Source organism: Schistocerca cancellata, chromosome 6, assembly GCF_023864275.1.
Source record: "Schistocerca cancellata isolate TAMUIC-IGC-003103 chromosome 6, iqSchCanc2.1, whole genome shotgun sequence".
Taxonomy (NCBI): domain Eukaryota; kingdom Metazoa; phylum Arthropoda; class Insecta; order Orthoptera; family Acrididae; genus Schistocerca; species Schistocerca cancellata.
Genome location: NC_064631.1, coordinates 241665566 through 241692764, shown reverse-complemented (window position 1 = coordinate 241692764; position 27199 = coordinate 241665566). Strand labels below are relative to the sequence as shown.

Below are 27199 nucleotides of genomic sequence, written 5' to 3'. Positions count from 1 at the left end.
ATCATTTTGAAAAATTCTTACTTAGTAGGTGCTTATGTTGTATCTGTCATTCAGATAGACAACATAGTTAAGGTGATTTCATTTAATAGACCTTTAAATATTTACTGGAATATTTGTGCAACCAGTGACTTGAGTCATCTCTGCTGACAGACATATTTTATGTTAGGAGATGGTCTGCCAAATCTGAAAATTTTATACAATAATGTTTGGTGTTTTTTTTCTGCTCACCTTGGCCTGTAATATAAGAGAGAATCTGTACTGTCTTGTATTGCAATTGCCATGTCTAAATTTTGTACTGTAATGTAATGGTAAGACTCTGGACTTCATCAGTAGGATCGCAGGTCAAATCCCTCTGTGGCCATGTAGATTTGATTTCCACAAATCGTGTAAGGTAATTGCTGAGATGCTTCCTTTGAAAATGGCAGGGCTGATTTACATCCCCACCTTCCCCAATATGTCTCTAGGTACTTTATCATGAAGGGGATGTTAAATACTAATCTTCTTTATCTGCTGCCTTGTATTGTGTACGGCTTTTTTTATATGAAATCATGCTGATGGTATATGTCAGTTCACCCTTTACACAACTGACACTCTTGCTCTCGCCCACAAGGCATCCACAAATTATGTTTGCAGTATTCCCAGGTTGTCATCTCACGGGAGGCTTTGCATATGTACGAGGGTCATTTTAAAAATAAGAACCGATTTGTAATGGAGTAAGAGAATCTTTATTTGTGAATGTAAATTGTATCACAAACTAAAATATGCACATTTTTTCACTTTCCAGTGTGTCACCATGAACATTTGAGCATTTGTTAAGTCATGGCACCAGCTTTAGGATGACAGCATCAAAGAACTCTGCCACCTGCCTGTCAAACCAGTTAGTAACAGTTTCTTTCAACTCAAAACTTGATTTTCCGTGTTGAAGGTTCTTGTTTGAATTTTCGTGGTTTTTTCAGGGAGTTTGAATGATGCCACTCACTGGATTGATGTCTATTTTGTGGAGTGTGGCACACAATCCATGTTTCATCACTGGGCACTATGTGACTCAAGAACCCATCATCGTCCTTGTGATAGTACTCCAAAATTGACAAAGAATGAGGCATTCACTTTGTTTTGTGTTCCTCTGCCAACATTTTTGGCACCCATTTTTTTGTAGTGATTTTTGTCAGTAACAATGTGATAAACTACTGTTCTTGAAACTTGTGGAAATTTGTGATACAACTTGTCAATAACGAAGCACCTGATTTGACACACTGCCTCATCAACTTTTTTTGTCAAGTCTTCATTTGTGACAGTAGGTCATCCAGATCTTTCATCATCATGAACATTTGTCCTTTTTCAAACCAGCCTACACAATTTATGCACATTTCCAGGATTCATCCCACCTGCACTATTAACTTCAACAAGCTGCCAGTAAATTTCAGCAGGATGAACTTGTTTTGCATTTAAGAACCAAATACCGAGTGCACTTCACAATTGGTGGGATTACTAATTGACATGACAACAAACAAAGCATTATAACCTGCAAACAATACCGGCAGATACGTGAAACATATTGGCGGCATAGTGAGAGACTGGTCAAGAGTGGCAAACTGTGAATGGATTTCACATGACAAGATGCGTCAACATGATGCGTTATCGATTCATATTTTAAAAATGACTTTCATACATACCTTTCTTGTACAACATGCAATTTCTGAAGCCTGTTTCCTCCCCTTTTTTATAAGATCGAGAGTAATTGACAGAACAATCTTAACAAAAGACTGCACTAGATGTTTTCTATAAATTCTACATCTACATAATATTCTGCAAGCCACTGTGTGGTAGGTGGTGGAGGGTACTTTCATCTTTTATCCTTTCACTCTTTTTTCCAGTCAATTGGAATTTTTCAATTAGTGAGAGCCTCTTGCTGAAGTAGTTTACTTACAACCCTGGTGCTCCTCTCAGCTTGGCACTCCAAGCGGCTCACTGTTAATTGTGATACATCTTGTACAGCAATCTTACATTTGTGGCACCTCCTGCACCTCTCTCAGCTCAGCACCCGAAGCAGCGTCTTGCATCACTTGGGCCTTATGCCAGCCTTGTTTATTCTAAAAGAAAGGGCTGTTTGGCCATTAGAAAAATATTTTCATTATAAAAATCGTTTAGTGGCACTTTTAGTTTCCTACAAACCACCTTGAGTTTTTCAACTAATCACTTTTAAGTTCTGAGCACTTTTCATAACTCCTTCGTCTTCCTTCTTGTTCTTCTACTTCTTCTTCTTCTTCTTCTTCTTTCCCCACTCCAGCAACTGTGCAAGCAGGAGCTTCAGTTGTTAGGAATAACAGCCAACCAGTTGCAAAATACATTTTGACCATATATAATGTGTTTTTATGTAAGTAAGGTTCTCAAGATTGTAATATTTCCTGTAATTTTGCTTACTGTGATGTTGCTATCTTTGTTCCATACAAAATGTTGTAATCTTGTTAATAGGTCATTAATTTTATGAGGAAGATGGTTTTAAAACCGTTGAAACTATGGTAAAGGTTTGATAAACCTGTATTTTGCAACTGGCTGGCTTTTATTACAAATGTATTGAAATTTTTCATGTTACGCTAGCTTCTTCAGCTCCACTACATAGGTGATGTCTGCCAGGGAACTGAATCGGTCAACAATAGTGGTTTTGCATTCATCATTTTTAAACTGCTTTCCACCATATCATTGTTTTGAAAAAAAGGATATGCTTTATCTTATCCTTGGAAAGGGCACTTTTGTAGTAAGAATATAACAATTTCTTCTTTTGCGCAATCTCTAAATGCCACAGTCAAACCAAGGTGAGTATTTACAGACTTTTATCGCATTACTTGCATACATCGTTCTTCAGGGTCAGTTTAAGACATGTTTGATGTTTAACCACACCACCTTTATGTTTATCGGATTTGAACTAAATGTTCTTAAGTAGGATTTTAGTGATTGTCGATTACACCTCTCAAATAAAAACTCTCCCAGATTTCTGCTGCTTCTTCTTCTTCTTTTCCTCATTTTGGTGACTAATAGCAGCATTGTTACTAATCTGTTTCTCACTGATTACATTCCTTAAAAGGTTGCATCTGTTTGTGTCCAGAATATCAAAACTTTTTCACCATATAGCGGAGATGCTGAGTCGCAGATAGGCACAGCAAAAAGACTCTCCGAAAATGAGCTTTCGTCCAACAAAGCCTCTGACAGGTGAGGCCACACATCTACGAATCAGCATCTCCTCTGTATAGTGAATAGCATCTATCCTTTCAATAATATTGGTACATTCCATCCTGGGTTTTCCATTGTTAAACTTTTTCTCGCAATGTATAACACAAGTGCATGAAAAGTTCGCTCACTCAAATCGCTGTTACAAGTTGTCAGTGTGTTAGTAACAGCCTCCACTCTTCTGCTGGACCTTGTGCATTATGTGCCTCAGTGTAACTCGTATTAGTTATGCGTATTTTAAAAATATGCCATTCTATTTCATGAATTTAAGAAGTTTGGGTTAATACTCAGAAATCTGATAATTCATATTTGAATTGATTTAAATGCAACAATACCTCTTTTAATTTTTGATTTGTATTGTGCTTGTGCTTGTGCTTATAGGCATTATGTATCCAATTCCCCCACCACCATCACCATCAGTTTGAAGCAACAAACTATTTACAAGAATAGATCAGACTCTGAATGTGGCTCTCCAGCAGGGATACGACTTCCTCAAATCCTGCCCTGAAATGAGATCCATCCTTCATGAAATCCTCCCCACTCCACCAAGAGTGTCTTTCCACCATCCACCTAACCTTCGTAACCTCTTAGTTCATCCCTATGAAATCCCCAAACCACCTTCCCTACCCTCTGGCTCCTACCCTTGTAACCGCCGCGGTGTAAAACCTGTCCCATGCACCCTCCCACCACCACCTACTCCAGTCCTGTAACCCAGAAGGTGTACACGATCAAAGGCAGAGCCACGTGTGAAAGCACCCACGTGATTTACCAACTGACCTGCCTACACTGTGAAGCCTTTTATGTGGGAATGACCAGCAACAAACTGTCCATTCGCATGAATGGACACAGGCAGACAGTGTTTGTTGGTAATGAGGATCACCCTGTGGTTAAACATGCCTTGGTGCACAGCCAGCACATCTTGGCACAGTGTTACACCGTCCGGGTTATCTGGATACTTCCCACTAACACCAACCTGTCAGAACTCCGGAGATGGGAACTGGCCCTTCAGCATATCCTCTCTTCTCGCTATCTGCCAGGCCTCAATCTCTGCTAATTTCAATTTGCCGGCGCTCATACCTCACCTGTCTTTCAACAACATCTTTGCCTCTGTACTTCCACCTCGACTGACATCTCTGCCTAAACTCTTTGCCTTTACAAATGTCTGCTTGTGTCTGTGTATGTGCGGATGGATATGTGTGTGTGTGCGAGTGTATACCTGTCCTTTTTTCCCCCTAAGGTAAGTCTTTCCGCTCCCGGGATTGGAATGACTCCTTACCCTCTCCCTTAAAACACATATCCTTTTGTCTTTCCCTCTCCTTCCCTCTTTCCTGACGAAGCAACCGTTTGTTGCGAAAGCTTGAATTTTGTGTGTATGTTTGTGTTTGTTTGTGTGTCTATCGACCTGCCAGCGCTTTTGTTTGGTAAGTCTCATCATCTTTGTTTTTAGATATATTTTTCCCACGTGGAATGTTTCCCTCTATTATATTCATATTTACAAGAACAGTTATTTATTTAATTTTTGTTAAATTTTAACTTACAATTTAGAATTTGTTGCAAGAAATTCACTGATAGTTTCAAGTTCCAGCATACAAAACAGTTGAGATGATTTATTTGTTTACAGTCATGTTGAGCCTTTACCAGTACTATCGACAAAAAAAAAAAAGCTTATTCAGAGCCAGATGTAATTTTAAGAACATCTCCTAGAATTATATAAACTGCCAGTATGTTTCCTCTAGTTAGTAAACTGAGTATTACAACTCCCAATTATCATGAAAAATATTCAGCTGAGTCACTGTGCCGTCTCTTTAAAAAAATAATTTGAATTTGGGGAATATAATCACGCTTGAGTGCCCCAGACTTCACAATTTAAGAGCTGAATATTGATTAAAAATTTTAGAAACTTACTTTTTTCACTTATTTTATACCTTTCTGGTGCATGGAAGTGCATTTTATCAGATAATCTCAACTACTGATTATTACAATAACTGTCACATAATCATTGCCCATATGCCGTAGAATTTCAAAATGATTTTTTATTGTGTATATAACTTCTTCAGTTTGACACATGAATACTGAAAATTTATCAACAGGTAATGAGAACCAGGGCCCAGCTCCTGATGAAGCGTCCGGAGCATCAGCAATTGTGCGGGACACCACAGATGGACAAGATTCAACAGAGTGCACTCATTCAGATGCATCGGGCACCCACGAGTCAGGTGATGTAAGTGACTCTGAGACTATGGGCATTACTGAAACGGATTTGGAACTCAGGAGTGGAACTGATTTAGAAGTGGCAGATGACTCTGATAATGGTGATACAGCTGATGAAGACACTTCAAGTCCAGTACTATGTAATGTTCAGCCTGCTCGTTAGCTCCTGCTTTGTAGCAGTAATAAAATTTTGACAGTGGATATATGGGAAGCACACTTTGAAGTGTCATATGCTTATTATGTAATATAGTTACAAAACATTTTAATATTTAAAAATTGTTGAACAATTTGAGGTTCCTTAGAGTGACTTGAGCAGTCTTTTTAGTAGTTGTAGCCATTGATATAGTTTTTCAGAATGACTCAGAAAAATAATTATGTGCCACACGCCTGAATACAAATATGAAACTGATAGTTTTTGAGACATCAAAGGAAATCAGGTTGAATGACAAGATTCTCACTTCAGTTTTACTCTACTTGTATTGGCACGTTGCTTATTCATGCTGCATTGTCAAACAGTTCAGTCATTAAGTACACCAATGCGAGAAGTTTGATGTAATGTTGATTTTATTTTCAAGGCTACAAATTGAAAATGTAATTTGTTGGTATCTGCCTTTTATTTTGTGGCATATTTTCAGCCTTTACCCAGTTCTTTTCTTTTCTGTAAAATGCACTGCCACAGGGTTAACTTTTCTGCTTTTAAGCAAATACTTCAAAGAACACTACTCAAATTCTACACTGTTGTTCTGATTGACTTTTAAATACATTGGAATTAAACATTATTTTTACCACGAGAGAGAATACTTGCTTTTGTGCTATTCACTTAGCAGATCCAAATGGGCACACACAAACTGCAAAATGCTTGAGGTGGAACTAATCTTCCACAAAGCAAAGGAAAGTTGTAGTTGTAAATGACCTCCCCACTACACATCAACCTTGCCTCAAAGCATCATATCTTAAAATTTCCAAATTTAGTTGCCTTACACTAAAGAAAAGCAGTGTTGTGAAGCAGATATGAAACGAACAAGAAAATACTTAGGGAAGTCTTTTCAGCAGTGAATATAGGGTATCTAAAAAGAAAATTGTCTTTGTTTTACAATATTACAGCAGAACAGTTTAATTTGGAGGAGAGGGTGACTGTGCAGCATGGTATATACTTCTTGTGCTTTTCATGCTATAGAAAGTCCAGTCATTGACAGATTTTTCTTTACTAAGACATTAATTTACCTCATCTATGGTGTAACTTATTTATAATGCATAATGATGAAAAGAAACTTCACAGTATATAAAGTGATAGTTGCCCAATAAATGTAAAACTCTTATCTATTCGTATCATAATTCAGATGAAGGAGATCATTGCCATAAATATTTCTCTCACAATTTTTGACATTAACATTCTTGCATTGTGTTGGTAGGTAAGTGAGCTAATGATAATCAGAAAGTCAGATTTTTACTTCTTCCCACTGACACTCAAAAGAAGCTTTTATTTGCAAAAATGTCACAGTAAATGACGTCAGTTAACTTTTAAATGACTTGAAAGTCTTTACGTGGCTTCAAACAGAAATCAAGGATGAATTACTTAGCATTTGTCCTTAGAGTAATATTTACACACACCTTTATAGATTATGACTTTTAAAAGAAATATTTCCAAAAAATCATGAGAACTACATGACTAAAAATGTTTATTTTGTAAAGTTTTGAAAATTGGTCGCTTTGTCTTAATGTCTGCTGTTTGTCATCTTACCCTGATTTCCTGGGAAAGTACTGCTTATGGTAGAAAGCGTTTCTGGTTTGTTATTTTGTTGTCTTTGTATTCCTATCAGGTGTTTGTGAAACAATGTGCCTTGAATTTCAGTGAACATCACCAGTAGTGTGTAGATCATTATTGAGTGCAATTCTTTATTCGTGAACTTGAAAGAATCCTGGGCAATTAGGTCACATTTTATCATCTTTTGTTTATTGTACACAACAGTTAATAGTGACAAGTGCTAACTATTGATTGTTTTGTGTAATTGTTCTGCCATTCTGTAGGCTCTTTTGTCTTTCTTAATTACTGTATTCTTCCAGTCAGATTAAAATAATAGTTCACAAAAATGAAGAAAAAATGTGTAAAGTGTTCAGATGGACAAGCTGAATTTCTGAAGTGCTAGAAATTCTGCCTCTACAATGTGCAATGATATTTGGCTGTTCATATCATTTTGCTTATAATTTAATAGCTTTTCTCACTTTTCTTTAACAATTTGTTCCATAGTTATGTCAAATGTTGACCTTTCATTTAAGAATGTGCTCTGCATGGCAAGATCTCATGGAGAGTGTATTGTGCTTTTTGAGAAGCTTAATACAATATGTTAGTTGAAGCGGGGAGAATGGGTTTTAAATAAGTTTGCAAGAAACTGAGATGTTAAAAAGCAAGAGGGTGCCATGAATATTAAAAGTAAAAGAATCCAAAATAAATTTTGTCTGAAAAAATGACCCAAACATTACCATTAAAAATGTTTTACTGGTTATATTAGAGAATTGGAATAGTTAGGAGATTCACAGTATAATAGGAGTAGAATGGTTTATAAAGCAGTGCCATAAGTGAGTATAAAAGAAATTAAATTGAAAGAAATGAACAGGTCTTTGTAAGAAATAAATGACTAAATAAATGGAAATCCGTGCAATAACCTTATATCAATCATGTAGGACTTTTGTAAGGAACTGCAACTGTTTCTGACTTGTTTATGACAATAAAAGCTAAAATAGAACAATTACCTGCATCAGTGACTGATGCAGGTAATTGTTTCATTCAAACTTTTATAATGTGTGCAATACTTTTTATACTCCACCACCAGCAGAAAAGAGTGTAAATATAAACTGCCTCTCTCTCTCTCTCTCTCTCTCTCTCTCTCTCTCTCTCTCACACACACACACACACACACACACACACACACACACACACACACACACACACACATTCATTGTGATTTGTAATAACACACGTTGAAGAATTGAGGCATACAGAAATGACAGGATTCAGCAGAAACACATAGAGAATGAAATAAATGGGTGCTGGCTGCAAAATATATGCAAAATTAAAAGAGGAGAACTCCAGCAAATCAGCTAAGAAACATGTTGTTTAATGGTCATTAACTGTTTTTCTGTTAAATATCCTTCACCTATCTATGCTAGTTCCTTTTTCCATTGTTTGTGCAATTTTTTTAATGTTATCTTTTCGGGATTTTTAAATACATTGTTGTTTTATTTTGTACAATGTCAGTTGCAGTGATTGTTGACATATATACTTACACAATATGAGTTGTTGAATTTTATTTTGTGTATTGTTACCAAGATTATTTTTTTGGGGAGGGTTTGTTAAATGAATTTCCTCCTCAAAATAAGAGAAAACCTGTTACTTTTGTCTAAGTGCAACATAGATCAGTAGTATTTTGGAACATTCCCATTACTGAAAACTATTTGTAACTGGGAAATCTGTTAGACCCATTTTTCCTTTTTTTTTTTTTACTTCTGACAGATTTTCGAGGCTTCAGTTATTACTAAGATCTTTGTGGAGACATGTTCTTTTCCTCTCTTTCTCTCCTGAAGCTACTCTAATAAGATTTTATATTTACTTTAGAATTTTTATATGTCATAACAGAGTTTAACATCGTGGTTTTAACTGGTATTCAGTGATTTCATTATTTTATAGCATGGACATTACTGAGTTTGGTGCTTTGTGTGATATTTGCTATATTCTTAAGAAATTAGTAGGAGCTACTAATGAATCTTCTGTAGAACATAATGTAATTTTATTGATTGTTGAATGTGGTATAATATTTTGCTCTTATTTATACAGCGAACCATGTGTTGATTAAATAGTCATTTTTTCCCTCTCCAGTGAATTTAGTCGCTCATAATTTTAAAGGGCTAAGTGTAAATATAAATGATATCATTGTTGTTCAGTGCCTTCCTGTTCGGCATTTGTCTAACCTGAATGTGTGAATTAACTCATAAAATCAGTATTATGCAACTACATTTCTCTCTATGGAACTTTCTTTGTTGATATTGGTTTATTATCTGTACCAAAAAATAGCCTACAGTTAATCATTGCATCACACACTAGTGAGAAATAGAATGGTATACAAACTAGGAACTAGATAGCATCAGTATATTGCATTATAACTGAAGAGTTCTGTTTGGTCAGCAGTTATTGATTGTATGATTGACACAACATAAAACTGTTGCAAAACACGCCTCATAAAAATAAGTGCATGGTTTTCTGCTGGTATTAAGCTATTCTTAATGCTGCAGTTCATGCTGTTATTGTACTGGATGTATTTTTGCATCCTATATGTTTGAAGCACAGTGTGAGTAATGATGTAAAGTACATCTGAGAATTATGTGAATAATTTATGTTGCATATTTCTAATTACTACAGAATTTTTAACACTTGACTTTTCTTGCATGTGGATGTAAATTTTACATACAAGAAATATAAAACTTATTTAATTCAGTCAAATGGAATATTTATGAAATTTCAGCACTCAAGAAATTTTTGAATAAACAGTAGGCAAGGTCATTCTGGGACACACTGACATTCAACAGCAATTATGACTTTACCAGCCACTTTGCTTACACCATGTTAAAATGGTGGTGTGAGCATGTCTTCATGTATGCTTTTGCTCTAGGGGACTATAATTGCAGATTATATCTTTTTTTTTTTTTTTAAATAAGATTTTTGTACTGAAGAGCAAAAAGAGAGAGAGAAATGATGAAAGGCCAGATAATGATAAATAACAGGAGTATGACTGCCTTAAAACCACTGCTAAATTGGCAAGTTTATGTAACTAAATAACAAGGTTATTTTTAATGCCTTTCTTGTTATTGTTTATATGCAACATCATGTTGTAATTCTGAGATCTACTTCACGCTGATTGCTTCCTTACCTGTAAATCACCCCCACTTGAAAACTTTCTCTTTTTTTTTCAGACAAGTTGTCACATATATGATAAGTACTAATGCATTTGGTTCTCAGTCTAAATCTAATCGAAGTGTAGAATCATCAAAGTGAACTGATCCAAGTTAATTATTTCTGTTAGGACAAAGTTAAATTGCTCTCCCAACTCTCGCAGATTTGAGCAGTTTGAGATGGAACGTACTTTGAGACAACTATTTCATTTTAAGGAATGTATTCTGGTTTGGCTTAAAATGTCTTCTTTCAGTGATGTGTGCTCAAATTTCATATGAGTGAAAAGACTTTATTCAAATTATCATGGTACATTTACACATTTTAAATGTGAATTTCATTATGGAAGATATAACTTTTTTTTCAGATTAATAATCTAACAGCTGATTGTACTTGGATCATAAGAGCAATGTGTACTTTACAACTACTGAGACAGTAACAACTGGAGCAAGGTGTACATTCATTAATCAAGGATAACCTTCAGCAATATTGAAAAAGTAAAGCAACTTATACAAACTTAATCTCCCACTGTAGGTACAATAAACTGTAAACATACTGCTTGATACAATTTTTATTTGCACTTTAACATACAAGTGGGAAAGCTACTGGTGACTCTGAAATTTTCAGAAATGCTTATTCCACTGCTCTTTCAGGAGAAAGAGGTATACAGGGTGGTCAGGAACAGTCTGAATATTTTGTAAGGGTGATGCAGGGGAGGAATATCTTGTAAGGGTGATGTAAGGGAGTTTGTGCTCAGAAATAATTGTTAAGGGAAAAAATCTATACTTTGCGCGGTTTCCAAATTATTTAGCATTGAAGTTAGCCAATTAGGTCTCCACACACACAAATTCAGGGACTTACATGCACTAATGCACAGATTTCTGTGGGTCTGTAAGTTACCACATGTTCAGATCCTGCTGGCTGCTGTGGTCGAGCGGTTCTAGGCGCTTTGGTCCAGAACCGCACTGTTGCTATGGTCACATTTTCGAATCCTGCCTCGGGCTTGGATGTATGTAATGTCCTTAGGTTTAAGTAGTTCTAAGTCTAGGGGACTGATGACCTCAGATGTTACGTCCCATAGTGCTTAGAGCCATTTTAACCATTTTCAGATCCTCATTACCAATTGAAATGCGCGTTTTTCAGAAGTGATAAATTGAAGCTAGCTAGAAAAAACTAAGTTTGTTTAGTATGAAGAAACAAAAAGTTTGGTGACATGGCCCTTGGCAGGGCTGCTTAAATTTGCATGCGTGATGACCTGACTAGCCAACTTCAATGCTAAATAACTCTGAAATGGTGAACCCATTGAATTTCTGTCTTAACAATTGTTTCATGGCACAGCCTTCCCTCTGACACCCTTAAAAGATTTTCAGGTAGTTTTTGATCACCCTGTACATGAAAAAGCAAGGAGCTGACCTAATGTGCTTTATAAAAAGAAACACAGCTCTGAACCTTGCATGGAAGGTAGACTGTGGAGGAATGACGTCTGTCATGACATTGGTCAATATTGATCATAGTTCAAATTGCATAGTACAAAAACTCAGCTGTAGCCATTTAAATGGCCAAACTCCAGAACTAAAGCTAAAAAACAATTCAGAGGTAAAGGTAGAAAGAAGGCTAAGAAATAAAGCACTATCCATTTATTTCCCAATTATTACTCCTCTAGATTTTCCTGTTCAAGAGTGGAGAGAGCTCTTTTGCCTCGTGTAATTAACGGTGCCATAGATTTTATTTTCATCATAGCAGCATTTTTTATTTTTTCAGGAAAGCATTCTGCTCTCTAAAAAGGTTAAAATTGATTGTAATTGCTCATTGGTGAGACCTGGTAATAACAGACAAAATTGGCAAAATATTGCTAAGTTGGCAACAAAGAGCTTGTATATCTTGTAATTGTTTATTATAGTAATAACAATAGTAGTAGAGGTATTGAGCAGTAGGTAGATAAATTAACAAGAACTGAAGCTTGAAATCTCAGGTTATGGACTAGTGTGAGAACTACAGAGCACACTACAGGAACAATGTAGCCTGTGTTGTTTGGGTTAGGTGAGGTGGGTTGGACGGTGTTCAGCACATGCGCACAGAAAATGTTTGTGCTCTGAAGAAAAATTGCAAGTTCATAAGCAGAGCTGTCATATTACCGCCAACAACTCATTCCTTTGGCATTAGGTACTAGTTGAGATAAAGCAACATCTGGTTTGAGCGTGTCCCGCTCAACACCATCCCTCCCCACCCCTTCTCTCTCACTCAGTAACAGCATATTTGTCACGTATAATCTTCCGTAATCTCAGAAGAATAGTTTCTGATTATATTCTTTACATTGTTCTCTTGCCAACATACAGTGAGGTACCTTTGTCATGCTGACTGTCATGACTTTTTAAGCAACATATTTGTGAATCAAATGTTTCATAATTTTACAAAACAATGTAGGAACAACAAGTAGATTTTGATAGAAACTGTGAAATGTGAGACTGGCTGTTCCAAAACAAAACCACATCTAAATTCACTGCAGCATTCTGAACAGGGCGCATGAGTAGTCTTATGGCTTTATATCTGTTGGCTTCTCTGTCCAGTAATGTCAAAGCAGTCAGAAATGGCTGCATGAAAAATGCACATGAATCTGGAATAGACCCTTCTTTCCTGACAAAGATAATGTCATGTACTTGAAATTTTTAATGTATATTAAAATATTTACAAGGAACACAGATTTTCTCAGAATATTAGAAAAATAGGTTCCCATGACACACTAACTTCTGACAAAGTATTTGAATTCAGTTTAATTTTAATATGAAGAGTTGGAAGAATTAATGATTCTACAGCAGTATAAAAGGTAAAGGTAAAACAGAAATTTACCTTGATAGTTAAGGACACTGGATTGAAATTCTTTATTCCACTGTAAAATATGAAATGTTATCTTCTTTGTGTAAGAAGTATGGTGTAACAATACAAAGATGGTATTTTATAAGGGTGGGTAATGCTTTTTTGATTCTGCACTAAATTTTAATTTTTGCATTATATGCAGCATAGTACCCAAAAGTTCCAGTATACAAATTCCATTAAAATATTTGCTTTTAGACAAGAATGAAATTTGTATAATGAAGTGTTACTTGTCTGTTTGCAAGTGATGAATAGAACAGTTTTAAGTTCCCACATCTGAACAGTATTTTGGTCATTTGAAACACACTCCTGGAGTAGAGGTGGGGGAAAAAAAACAACCATTTTCAAACTCACCTATAGCTGCTTTGATTAAATTGTATTTTGATCCTTAGCCCACCCTCAGTCAGAAATAAGAGGGATGTTACAAATAAAAATATTCTATATGCCAGTTAGATCACATTTTAAGATTAGGCAAAAATTACTTAACTGGCAATTTGAAAAACTATAAAGCCTACTAGATTTTCTACTCATCACTTGCAGCCTTATATGTAAAGCGAAATTTCTAACAGTAGGTGTGTCCCATGCTGACTTTACATTTTTTCTCAAATTGTGATTAAAAAATTTTCAAATCAGCAAAATCAAACACATTGTTTTATTATACTCCTGGTGGCAAAAATAAAATGACAACAGCTATAAACCCTCTGATCTACTTAGAAATTGCAGTAACAGTTTCAGAATGAAATAACATTCATGTAATAGTGTGTGTGTGTGTGTGTGTGTGTGTGTGTGTGTGTGTGTGTGTGTGTTGTGATAGCTGCAGTCCAAGCCTACCACAGTTTGAATACTAAATGGTCTCTCTCTCTCTCTAAGTTATTTCACTTTTTGGCGTATCAGTAATAGCAGTGCTTCCAAAAAAGTATTTTCGCAACAGGGCTGGCTGCCCCCCCCCCCCCCCCCCAACCATTTAAGTTTTTACGCTCTTCAGCACTATGTATCTTCAAAAAGCAGGCAACTCTTTATATAGTTTAGTTTTCTGTTAATCACTGTCATATTAAGTTCACAAATTCAGTAACTGAATGTCAGAATCAGGTGCTCTGTCTGTGTTTCAGTGAGCATTTACTGTTTAGTGCTGACATCAGTTGGTATGCACGACTTGGGGGGGGGGGGGGGGGGGGGGAGGTGGTTGTGTCAGATGCTATAGTTTTTTTATTGCATACTACAAAGAGTAGCTGTGACGACAAATGTCAGATTTATCCACTAGCTATTAAACAAAAAAAAAAAAAAAAAAAAAATATGTTGCTTACCGTTAGTCAAGTTTAGTGTTGTCTCCCTCAAAGTAGTTCCCTTCTGATTGCACACACTTTTTCTAGCACTTCTGCCATTGATGGTAACATTTCTGGAACTCATCTTCTGTAATATCCTCCCAGGATCCTCATCACAGCTTTTTGGACATGTTGTGTTGTTTGAAAATGGTGTCCCTTGACCACTGTTTTGACCCTTGGAAATAGAAAAAAGTCGCGGAGCGATATCTGGTGAATAAGGTGGCTGTGGTGGTACTGAAATTTGTTTTGAGGTTAAAAATTGCTGTACTGACAGAGCAGTGTGGGATGGCACATTATCATGATGCAGAATTCAATTATCAGCAATGTTGGCATGGACACGAAGAACTCTTTTTATGAAGTCTTTCTAAAATTTCTCTGTAATTGGTTAACTGTTTGTCCAGGAGGCACCCACTCTTTATGAACAATTCCCTTGGAATCAAAGCAGCACACAAGCATGCATTTCACTTTTGACTTTGACATGCAAGCTTTTTTTGGTGTGGGTGATCCCTTTGAGCACCATTGCAACCTTTGGCGTTTTGTCTCTGGACCGTACTGAAAAAACTAACTTTCATCACCAGTGATAACATGACTCAACAATTCTGGATTGATTTCTGTTTGCTCTAACAGATCGGCTGCCACATTTTTCCGTGTTTCTCGCTGTTTTGCTGTGAGATTTTTGGGGACCATTTTTTGCACAAATCTTTCTCACACCAAGATCTTCAGTTATTATTAGACGAACCATTTCTCGATTGATGTTCGGTTCTTTTGCAATCATTTTCACGGATAATCTTCGATCAGATCGTACGAGTTCATGCACCCTGGCCAAGTTGACATCCGTTCGTGAGGTTGATGGTCGTCCACTGCGGTCTTCATCTTCAACATTCTTTCTGCCTTCACTAAACATTTTATATCAACAAAAAATTGAGTTCTTGACACAACCTCCTCTCCAAAAGCCTTCTGAAGCTTACCGTAAGTTGTTGTCGCACTTTCACTCAATTTAATGCAAAAAGAAATGGCATATCGTTGCGCAAATTTATGCAGTTTCATTTCCAAGATGAAAGACACAAACATGTGTTAACTTGTTACAGTACAACTCACGACTGAGCAGTTGCATCGATGTGATGCTTTGACTAGAAGCAGCTTATAGACCAAGGTCAAAGATATTGTGCCTATGCAAGCCTGGCAGGGTTGCCACATCTTGCAAAGAAAATCGGTCTCATTACTTTATTGTCGTCGCACCTCGTATAGTGGTGTCTGATAGCCGTATGGGACTACCCTCATTTATTTGCTGTACGATTCTAGTACTTTTGTTTTGAGGTACAAGAAATGCATTGCGCTCTTGTTAAAATTTTTCAACAACTGTACACACACACACACACACACACACACACACACACACACACACACACACTGAAGAGCAAAAGAAACTGGAGCAACTGCCCAATATTGTGTAGGGCTCAACAGCATGTTGCAAGGCATCTCAGATATGCTCAATAATGTTCAAGTCTGGAGAGTTTGGTGGCCAGGAGAAGTGTTTAAACTATGAAGAGTGTTCCTGGGGCCACTATGTAGCAATTCTGGACATTTGGGGTGTCAAATTGTCCTGCTGTAATTGCCCAAGTCCGTTGCAATGCACAATGGACATGAATGGATGCAGGTCATCAGACAGGATGCTTAGGTACATGTTGTCTGCCACAGTTATATCTAGACGTGTCCAGGGTCCCATATCACTCCAACTGCATATGCCCCACACCATTACAGTGTCTGCGCCAGCTTGCAGCTTGTAAAGTCCCCTGCTGACATGCAGGGTCCAGGGATTCATGAGGTTGTCTCCATACCCGTACCGAGCGAGGTGGCGCAGTGGTTAGCACACTGGACTCGCATTCGGGAGGACGACGGTTCAATCCCGTCTCCGGCCATCCTGATTTAGGTTTTCCGTGATTTCCCTAAATCGTTTCAGGCAAATGCTGGGATGGTTCCTTTGAAAGGGCACAGCCGATTTCCTTCCCAATCCTTCCCTAACCCGCTCTTGCGCTCTGTCTCTAATGACCTCGTTGTCGACGGGACGTTAAACACTAATAACCACCATCCATACCCGTACACATCCATCTGCATGATACAATTTGAAACAAGACTCGTCTGACCAGACAACATGTATCCAATCAACAGTCCAGTGTTAGTTTTGACAGGCCCAGGTGAGGTGTAAAGCTTTGTGTCATGCAGTCATCAAGGGTACACAAGTGTGCCTTTGGCTCCGAAAGCCCATATTGATGATGAAACTTCCTGGCAGATTAAAACTGTGTGCCAGACCACGACTCGAACTCAGGACATTTGCTTTTCATGGGCAAGTGCTCTACCGACTGAGCTACCCAAGCACGACTCACGTCCCATCCTCATACATTTAATTCCGCCAGTACCTCATCTCTTACCTTCCAAACTTCACAGAAGCTCTTCTGTGAACCTTGCAGAACTAGCACTCCTGGAAGAAAGAACACTGCGGAGACATGGCTTAGCCACAGCCTAGGGGTTGTTTCCAGAATGAGCTATTCACTCTGCAGCTGGAAGCATATTGATAATGTTTCTTTGAATGGTTCACACGTTGACACTTGCTGATATGCCCAGCATTGAAATCTGCAGTAATTTGCAAAAGGGTTGCAGTTCTGTCACATTGAACAATTCTCTTCAATCATTGTTGGTCCTGTTCGTGATCTTTTTCCAGCCACAGTGATGTCGGAGGTTTGATGTTTTACCACATTCCTGATATCACGGTATACTCATGAAATGGTCTCATGGGAAAACCTGTACCTTATGGCTACCTCGGAGATGCTGTGTCCCATCGCTTGTGCACCGACTAATAACACCACGTTGAAACTCACTTAAGTGTTTATAACCTGCCATTGTAGCAGCAATAACCGATCTAACAACTATGCCAGACACTTGTCTTATATAGGCATTGCTAGCTGCTAGTAACTTTTATTTTGTTCAGAGATTTGCACCTGAGTTTTACTTTTAATAATGTTGTTTCTTGACCTATGTATTTTTGTTTAATATTATTAACATCTTCATGTAATTATGTTGAATGTAAAATTGTGTAGTTGGCAAAATATATTACTTTTTATATCTATGAACATGAAATAATTTATGTTGGACCACTGAAGCTTTATTTTTCATCAAACCTTGACACTAGTTAACATGATGTTGAGTTAAAAAAAAGTCTAATTATCCCACTACTTTTGTAATACATCCGAACTATGCCAACTCATCACAAAAAAATAAAACAAAAATCAGAGCTAATCTTACTCAGCATTGCCACTTTTCAGCCTAGCAAACATAACCAGACATTTATGTCATCTGACATTACATTTATCATCAAACATCTCCCAGTATGAAGCTACCTAAAATTCTGCCAATCATATTCAAACATCACATCTGACAAAAATTGAAACACTCCCCTTCTATTATCTTTTGCATATTCACGTAAACATGGACCATCTTATACATCATCGAATTCCAGTGTAACTCCAACTTCACACTGACACTAAAAATTATTGTAGAACATTTTTCTAAAGGCAAAGTAGTAATGCATTAACTCTTCACAGTCACTGTAATAACCATGGCTGTCACCGTTTCTCAACCATTCATGCACAATATCTTTGGCACTCAGTGCCACCTATGGTTCAGGTGCTCACTAATAGGTGGCTCTGTCGCACCATCTCTCTCCAGCAGCTTACAGTACATTAACATAACATTTACACCCACTATTTATATACACCTGTAAAAAGAAAAGAAATTACTCATTGGAATCGGAACAACCAAGTGTTATCTTACAGTTGCTGTGATGAATAAATGTTGCACAATTATTTTCACAAGGAAATGGTGATGGTCTGCTCAAGAGCAGTAAAGAACTATCCCTGTAGAATGCTGCAGCTTATAATGTCACCAGCTTCTGCATATTGTTGGACTTCTAGAATTCTGACAGTGCTAGGTGTATTGTAATGTTAATGACCAGTTTGGATCCCAGCAGCCAGCTGGTGACCACATTTGTTTCTCAGACTACACATTAGGGTTAGGGATGGTAGAGATTCTTGGACTTGAAGGGTATCAAGAGTTGCACAAGAGGCTTAATTACTTAATTATGTGGACTGAGTTTGACCTATTTTATGTATTCACTGAAATGTCATTTGAAATACCGCATGGTTGTTCTCTGGTTCATTGCTGTGTCTATTGAGCACTTTGTGGATGGGGCATTAGACTCCAGTCTTACTTCCAGTCCATTGGTCTTGCACTTAGTTATAACTGAAGTTCTCAGCCTTTAAGTGATACATTGAGACAAAATAGTTCACACTTAAATAACATGGAAAGGAAGAGTAATAGTCTTAAGAGCTGAACTTTCTGGATCTGCAGACACTATGTCATATATAAGCTTGCTGGTGGAGCTAGACCAACGTGGTCCTGCGCCCTTGGCAGAACTACCATCACTGCACCCCCATCCCCCTCCCCTCTCAGAAACAAACAATGTTTCTGCATTGTTTTCTACATAGATTTAGGAACTTCTGTAATTTGTAAGATAGGTTTAATAAAGTAGGTCACTGTACACTTATGCCATTCTTTGATGAATTTTCATTCTTTACACTCCTTCTGCCATTGGGAGATGCACTAGGCCCCTTTGCTCTTCTTTGGATGCCTCCATTTCTCTGCTTCCAACATCACTGAGAATGAATGGTAAACACATGCATGTGTTTGTGCTGTCTTTATATGGTTGTATGCCCACGTTCCTCCAATGGCGAGTTTAGGGCCTCAGCACTCTTATAGTGACAACATCTTCTTTCGTAGGCAATGTAATTGTGATCCATTGAGAGGTTTTCATTTTACAGCCTTCAGCTCCTTTCTTTTGGAAAGCCCTAATAGATAACTGTACCATAGGGGGAACCACAATGCAGAAGTAACTGTAAAGGCCAGACTAACACATGGTTCCTGAAGAGGACCAGCAGGCTTTTCACTAGTTGCAGGGGCAAGTTTAACAAGATTAAAATTGAATTGTGATGTGTGACTGGAATTCGATAGTAGGAAATGGAAGAGAAGGAAGGAGAAGGTGGTCTGGGGGGAATGAATGAAAAAGAAAGCTGCCTAGTAGAATGTTACACCGAGAATAATTTAATAATCGCCAACATTTGGTTTAAGAATCGTGTAAGAAGGTTTTATGTGTGACAGAGGCCTGGGAGTATTGGAAGTTTTCAGATAAATTATACAAGGTGATTCAGCTTCCCCTTCAACTGGGTTTTATGCAGCCCACAATGCCTTCGAATACCAATCGCTAGAATTTTATATTCTCTTGCTCACTTTGCGCAAACTGTTAGTCCTACAGTAAAAATGAATAGGGCATTTTTGTAGGAAATTTAATCTAATTAAATTTTGTACTGGGATACATTTCTACTGAGTCACGGTTTTTGAGTTATTCAAGGAAAATGCATTTGGAGCTCAGTTTCGTATTTTTCTTGAATATTCAAATCTATGGCCCCCAATGAAAACACATCCAAGTACAAAATTTAACGAATTAAATTTCCTACAAAAATGTCGTGTTCATTTTTTCTGTGGCACTAATAGTTTGCATGCAGCAAGCAACAGACTATGAAAATCTGGAATTTTAAGATGCTGTATGGTGCATAAAACCCAGCAGTAGGGAAATGAATCTCACTGTATAATAGTAAGAAAAAGATTTAGAATCCAGATTTTAAACCATAAGACATTTTCAGGAAGAGACATGAACACTGACCATAATGTATTGCTTTTGAACTGCAGACTAAAACTGAAGAAATTGCAAAAAGGTAGGAAATTAAGGAAATGGGACCTGGATAAATTCAAGCAACCAGAGGTTTTTGAGAGTTCCAGATGTAGTGTTAGGCAATGCACGCCTGGAAAGAGGGAAAGGAATATAATAGAAAATGAATGGGTAGCTTTGAGAGATGAAATAATGAAGGCAGTAGATGAACAAACAGCTGAAACGACAAGACCTAGTAGAAATATTTTGATAGTGCAGGATATATAGAATTTAACTGATAAAAGGAGAACCTACTGTATAAAAATGCAGCAAATGAAGAAGCTGAAAGAGAGCACACATGTCTAAAAATTGAGACTGACAGAAGTGCGTAAATACTCTCATGTTCAGAGAAAACAGAACACCTTGAACAACTAGACAGGATGTTCATATTAACAGGACATGTAGATTAGTATGTTCTGAGAAATGCTTATCATTTGAACAATGTAGGCCCGTTGATTCAAGGTCAATATCGATATCACGGTGCACACAACCATCTACCAGTAAAATGTGCCTACAGCTCTTGTCGCTATAACCCATAGGTAATGGATCAGTGTGACTTGAGCAGGTGTGCAGGATACCTTGCAGATGTATGTGCACATTGTACCATCAGCTCAGTGAGTTTGAAGGAGGGCACATTATTGGCATGAGAGAATATGATGTATCCACCCAGGAAATCGCTGCTCTAGTGGGACGAGTGTTTTGGCAGTGCAACAGATGTGAGCAGAATGGTTCACGGAAGGCCACAGAGCACAAGAAGATGTGTCAGGTCACTCCACCCCTCTCCTTCCCTCCCTCCCTCCCCCCAAGAAGAACGACACCTCACCCAAATGGCATTGCAGGACAGATTTGTGTCCTGCTCGGCTCTGGTACAGTAGTGGAACAGTGTAACACATTGTTCACTATCTGGGGTGTCAGTCTGTCACCGTTTATTATGTCGTTGGTTATGTGCACGTCATCCACTTCTCCGCCTACCTTTGATGAATGTGCAGAAACACACTAGACAGCAGTGATGTATGGAATGATGTCGCTGTGGGCAGGAATGGCATCGGGCAGCATTTACAGATGAATCCAAGTTCTGTTTGTTTGAAAATGATGGCCACATCTTGGTTTGTCACATATAGTGGCAGTGGCATTACAGTGCCTGCATTCGCACATGACAAGATGATATTGGGTACAACCACAAATCACAGTTGGTGCGAGCCCAGGGCACTGTGATCAGTGGGGCCTACTTGAATGACATCCTGAGACCTGTCACCATATCCTTGCTGCACATCACCTCAGATGCCATTTTTCAGAAAGACAATGTACAACTACATGTTACTGCACAAACACATACCTTCTTGGTGTTACAGGATGTCAGCCTTTTGCCCTGGCCCACCAGATCACCCGACTTGTTGTCTGAGTGTTTTAAGCAGATCGTAGAGAATAAATGCAAGGCCGCAGAAGTATACATAGCAAGAGAAAAGATAGAAGCTGCCTATAAGAAAATTAAAGACCTTTGGAGATAAGAGAAGTAACTGGATGAACATCAAGAGCCCAGATAGCAAACCAGTTATATGCAAAGAAGGAAAACTGAAAGGTGGGAGGAATGGATACAGGACCTCTACAAGGGAAATAAATTTAATTACAATATTATAGAAAGGGGAGAAGTAGCTGAACGAGAGGTGGGAGAGAGGATACTGCCAGATGAATTTTACTGAACACTGGAAGGCTTAAGTGGATAAATGCCTCTGGAGTGGATGATATTATCTCAGAATAATAGACAGTCTTGGAAGAGCCAGCAATTACAAGATTATTCTGTTTGGTGAGCAAGATACATGACACAGGCAAAATGCCCTCAGACTTGAGGAAGAATGTTATAATTCTGTTTCCAACGAAGGAGGTGTTAACAAGTGTGAATACTACCACTGGACCAGAAGTCCAATTGAGTCAAATTATTTACAGAAGAATGGAAAAATAGATAGAGGCTGACCTTGGGGAAGATCAGTTGGGTTCTGGGGGGATGTAGAAACACTTGAAGGAATACTAACACTATGACATAGCCTAGAAGAATGGCAAGCTATTTTTATAGCATTTTTTTGATTTTTAGAGAGTTTTAGACAATGTTGATTTGGACTACACTCATTGAAATTTTAAAGACAGCAGGAATAAAATACAGAGTCCAGAAGGTTACTTGCAACTTGTACAGAAACCAGACTGTAGTTACAACAGCCAAAGGAAATGAAAGAGAAGCATTAGTTGAGAAAAGAGTGAGACAGGGTTCTAGCCTATCCCTGATGTTATTCTTTCTGAACATTGAGAAAGCTATGATGGTAACCAAGCAGAAATTTGGAAAGGAAGTTAATACCAGGAAGAAGAAATAAGAAATTTGCGGTTTGCTGATGACGTAATTGTGTCAAAGATGGCTAAGGACTTGGAAGAGCATTCAAAAAGATTGAATAGGTCTCAATGAGAGATTATAAGATGAACATCGATGAAAGTAAAACAATGTTAACAGAATATAGTCAAGGTAAGTCAGATGATATTGAGGGAATTAGATAAGGAAATGAGGCACGAAAAGTAGTATATGAATTTTGTTATTTTAGTGGCAAAGTAGCAGACAGTGGCTGAAGCTCCAAGTAAATAAAATGCAGAATGGTAATAGCAAGAATTACACATCTGTAAAAGAGCAATTCATTAATACCTAACTTAAACCTAAACGTCAGGAAGTCTTTCTGAAGATACTTGTCTATAGTGCAGCCTTTTTTGAAAGTGAAACGTGGACAATAGGCAATTCTGACAAGAAGAAGATGGAGGGTTTTGAAATGCTGTGCTGTAGAAGAATGCTGAACATTATAGGGTAGACTGAATAACAAATGAGTTAATGTATCAAATGAGAAAAAAAAGAAAACAGAAATTTTGGCACAACTTAACTAAAAGAAGGGGTCGATTGGTAGGGGATATCCTGAGGCATTCTACTGGAAGAAAGTGTGTGTGTTGGAGGGGATGGGGGGGGGGGGTGAGACTGTAGAGGGAAACTAAGGCCTGAATACAGTAAGCAGGTTCAAAAGCAGAAATGAAGAGGCTTCCACAGGATGGACTAGCATCGAGAGTTGCATCAGACCAAACTTAATCAAACTGAAGAACACACACACACACAAAAGAGAGAGAGAGAGATGAAAAAATATTGCATGTAACTACTTAAATGTATCATTGTAAAGAAATTACAAATTGTATAAACTTTTGTTAAAAAATTGAAAGTAAAACAAAATCCACATCTTATTTTTTATGTCAGTGACAGCAATTGATTTCAGTATGACGTATAGTAAATAAGATTTTATTTGCCCTGTCATAAGTTATTAATAGTGCATAAATTATTAATTTGAAATGAAAGAAAGAGAGCTATAAAATAAGTGTTGAGAACATCTTCCTTTTCAAGAATTACATTTTTATTGTAATTTTAGTATCCATTTTCTTGCATTCCTTATAACACTGAAATCAAATGCAACAGTGTGTCTTATTCTGTCAACAGAATACTTGAATTTGCAGTGTACTTCATCTATACCTGACTGTAAGTAGTTAATTACGTCCAATTTTTGAAACTGTGCTGAAAAGATGTTGTGTTAAAAAAAAAAAAAAAAAAAATCCAAATAGGACGCTCACTCGGTGCTCATCAGCCTTCTCTGCTGGAATTTGAAACCTGCTGTTTTGTTAACTAGCTCAGCTGTATTGTTATTTCTGCTCTATTTGATACTACATATACATATTATACCTAAAAACAAAGATGATGTGACTTACCAAATGAAAGTGCTGGCAGGTCGACAGACACACAAACGAACACAAACATACACACAAAATTCATGCTTTCGCAACAAACTGTTGCCTCATCAGGAAAGAGGGAAGGAGAGGGAAAGACGAAAGGATGTGGGTTTTAAGGGAGAGGGTAAGGAGTCATTCCAGTCCCGGGAGCGGAAAGACTTACCTTAGGGGGAAAAAAGGACGGGTATATATATATATATATATATATATATATATATATATATATAAACACACACACACACACACACACACAGAGACAGACACAGGCAGAAGTGCAGAGGCAAAGATGTTGTTGAATGACAGGTGAGGTATGAGTGAGTGGCGGCAACTTGAAATTAGCGGAGATTGAGGCCTGGTGGATAACGGGAAGAGAGGATATATTGAAGAGCAAGTTCCCATCTCAGGAGTTCGGATAGGTTGGTGTTAGTAGGAAGTATCCAGATAACCCGGACGGTGTAACACCGCCAAGATGTGCTGCTCGTGCACCAAGGCATGTTTAGCCACAGGGTGATCCTCATTACCAACAAACACTGTCTGCCTGTGTCCATTCATGCGAATGGACAGTTGGTCATTCCCACATAGAATGCATCACAGTGTAGGCAGGTCAGTTGGTAGATCACGTGGGTGCTTTCACACATGGCTCTGCCTTTGATTGTGTACACCTTCCGGGTTACAGGACTGGAGTAGGCGGTGGTGGGAGGGTGCATGGGACAGGTTTTACACCGGGGGCGGTTACAAGGGTAGGAGCCAGAGGAGCTTGCTCTTCAATATATCCTCTCTTCCCGTTATCCACCAGGCCTCAATCTCCTCTAATTTCAAGTTGCCGCCACTCATACCTCACCTGTCATTCAACAACATCTTTGCCTCTGCGCTTCTGCCTCGACTGACATCTCTGCCCAAACTCTTTGTCTTTAAATATGTCTGCTTGTGTCTGTATATGTGTGGATGGATATGTGTGTGTGTGTGCGAGTGTATACCCGTCCTTTTTCCCCCCTAAGGTAAGTCTTTCCGCTCCCGGGATTGGAATGACTCCTTACCCTCTCCCTTAAAACCCATATCCTTTTGTCTTTCCCTCTCCTTCCCTCTTTCCTGACGAAGCAACCGTTTGTTGCGAAAGCTTGAATTTTGTGTGTATGTTTGTGTTCGTTTGTGTGTCTGTCGACCTGCCAGCACTTTCATTTGGTAAGTCACATCATCTTTGTTTTTAGGTATATTTTTCCTTCGTGGAATGTTTCCTTCTATTATATACATATACATATTTATATACATATTTTTCAAAATAATATAAAGAGCTCTCATTTTAGGCGAGAGATCTGTTTCCCATTTCACTTATTGATCTATCAAGAATTTGAAGCACTCTAGCTTAAACAGTTTCATTCCAGTCCTCAGTTGGCAGAAACTGACAAAAAATCAAAAGCTTTCAACTAGGTAGCAAGTTTGTCTTGGCATCCACTCGCCAACCATTGCGATCATACAGTACCATAGCAAAGTTGTAGCATAAACTCCATTGGTGTGCAAACCAAGCTGACTGTTGATAAATAACCCATGCAATGTGTGTTTGGATGAAATGATATTGTGACATCAGTGTTCGTTTACAGTCTCGGGTCAAGGGAAAGGCTTCTTTTCACAGGCGGAAGATAGGTTCACAAGAGAACTCTCATATCTTTCCCAGTTATTCTGAAACTGTCCTGTGATGTTCTCTCAGCCAGTTTTTGTGCCCCCTCTGTGTCTTTGCCCTTGGTGGTGGGGGCAGTCTTGCTGTAGACTGAGTATGGCCTTACTTGCTTATGGTGTTTACTTAGAAGTTACATATGTTTGGTTGAGAGTCTCCCATTTTGAAAAGTCAGTGTACCCTTAGTACGCTTGTAATTTGCTAGTACTGTTGCAGTATATTCCAGTAATCATGCCTGATCATGGATCACTTTCTTTATTCCTGTATTAAATTGCTGACTCTTGTAAACAGCAATTCAAACACACCTCAGTAAGGCCTGCAGAATTTACAGTTTATGTTAGCACATTAATTTTTAAGGCTCATGCCATTAGTTTTTATCACTCCCACTAGTTATAATGTCAGATAAGTTAAAATCCATTTGACAGAAATTGTTTAATGTTAGCTGGGTTAGAGCCTGTTACATACAAGTACAACCCTTCCATGCAATGCCCTCTACAGTTTGACTTTGTGTTGTTGTTAGTCCCAAATGCAGTGCCAGTTGTATAAAATATTGGTTGTATGGTTGGCCACTCACTATTTCTGTCAAATTCAGTTTTTCAAAATATTGTAATGTAATATTACTTACATCAGTTAAATTACATTTTATAATATATGTAAAGAGCTATTTCAGACACAAAAAAAGGTATATTTCGGGTAGTTTTGCCCTATGTACCAGGAGATGCCTCTCCCTCATTGTTTCTGCATGTGCCTGTTATCCTTTTCAAATGAGGCAGTCAGAATTCTACATCTAGTTTGCAGTACACAATGGAGGATCATGTTGCTGCACCATTGGGATGATGCATATGCAGTTCCTTGATATGTTTGTGGTGCCAGGTCAGATACTGTCTTTGCAAGAAACCTGGCACAAGTTTCACAAATTGGGAAATAGTGATTTTGATATTTGTGTTAGACTTACATACAACTTGATGATTTCAGAAGAATGTCGGTAAGACTGTGGAACAAGGGAAAATCCCAGACTTCTAGGTTGGAGGGCATATGTGAAACTAATGACCCAATCTTGTAAAACTGAATTGTTGCAGATACCACACATCAACCTTGGAAGGATATGTATAACAGGAAAGAAAATGCATATCATGATAACCAACCAGAATGTGAGGACACTTCAGAGCTCTAGAAAATTGCAGGAAGTTAGAAAGGAAATGGATAAGTATAGTGTGAAAGTACCTGTGCTACAAAAATACAGAAATATTTTCTTAATCCTCCTGGCTCCCTCATCGACCGTCTGTTTCTCCCGTGTATTCTGTCTGTGATTGATGTTGTAAATATTAATCCTACAAAGC

At 37.9% G+C, this 27199-nt stretch overlaps 1 protein-coding gene across 5 annotated transcripts in view; it reads left to right on the top strand.

Moving 5' to 3' along the window:
* Window positions 1–27199, top strand: part of LOC126190980 (RING finger and CHY zinc finger domain-containing protein 1) — a 106381-nt gene that overhangs the window by 78528 nt on the left and 654 nt on the right. For 2 of the 5 annotated variants that reach the window (XM_049931652.1, XM_049931651.1), the window contains exon 7: window positions 5316–13896. In XM_049931652.1, the coding sequence (XP_049787609.1) occupies window positions 5316–5599 (284 nt within the window). In that variant the 3' untranslated portion in view covers window positions 5600–13896. Of the gene's footprint in view, window positions 1–784; window positions 878–956; window positions 1144–5315; window positions 13897–27199 lie in introns of those variants that run through there. The other 3 variants (XR_007538305.1, XR_007538304.1, XM_049931653.1) reach the window with 3 other exon arrangements.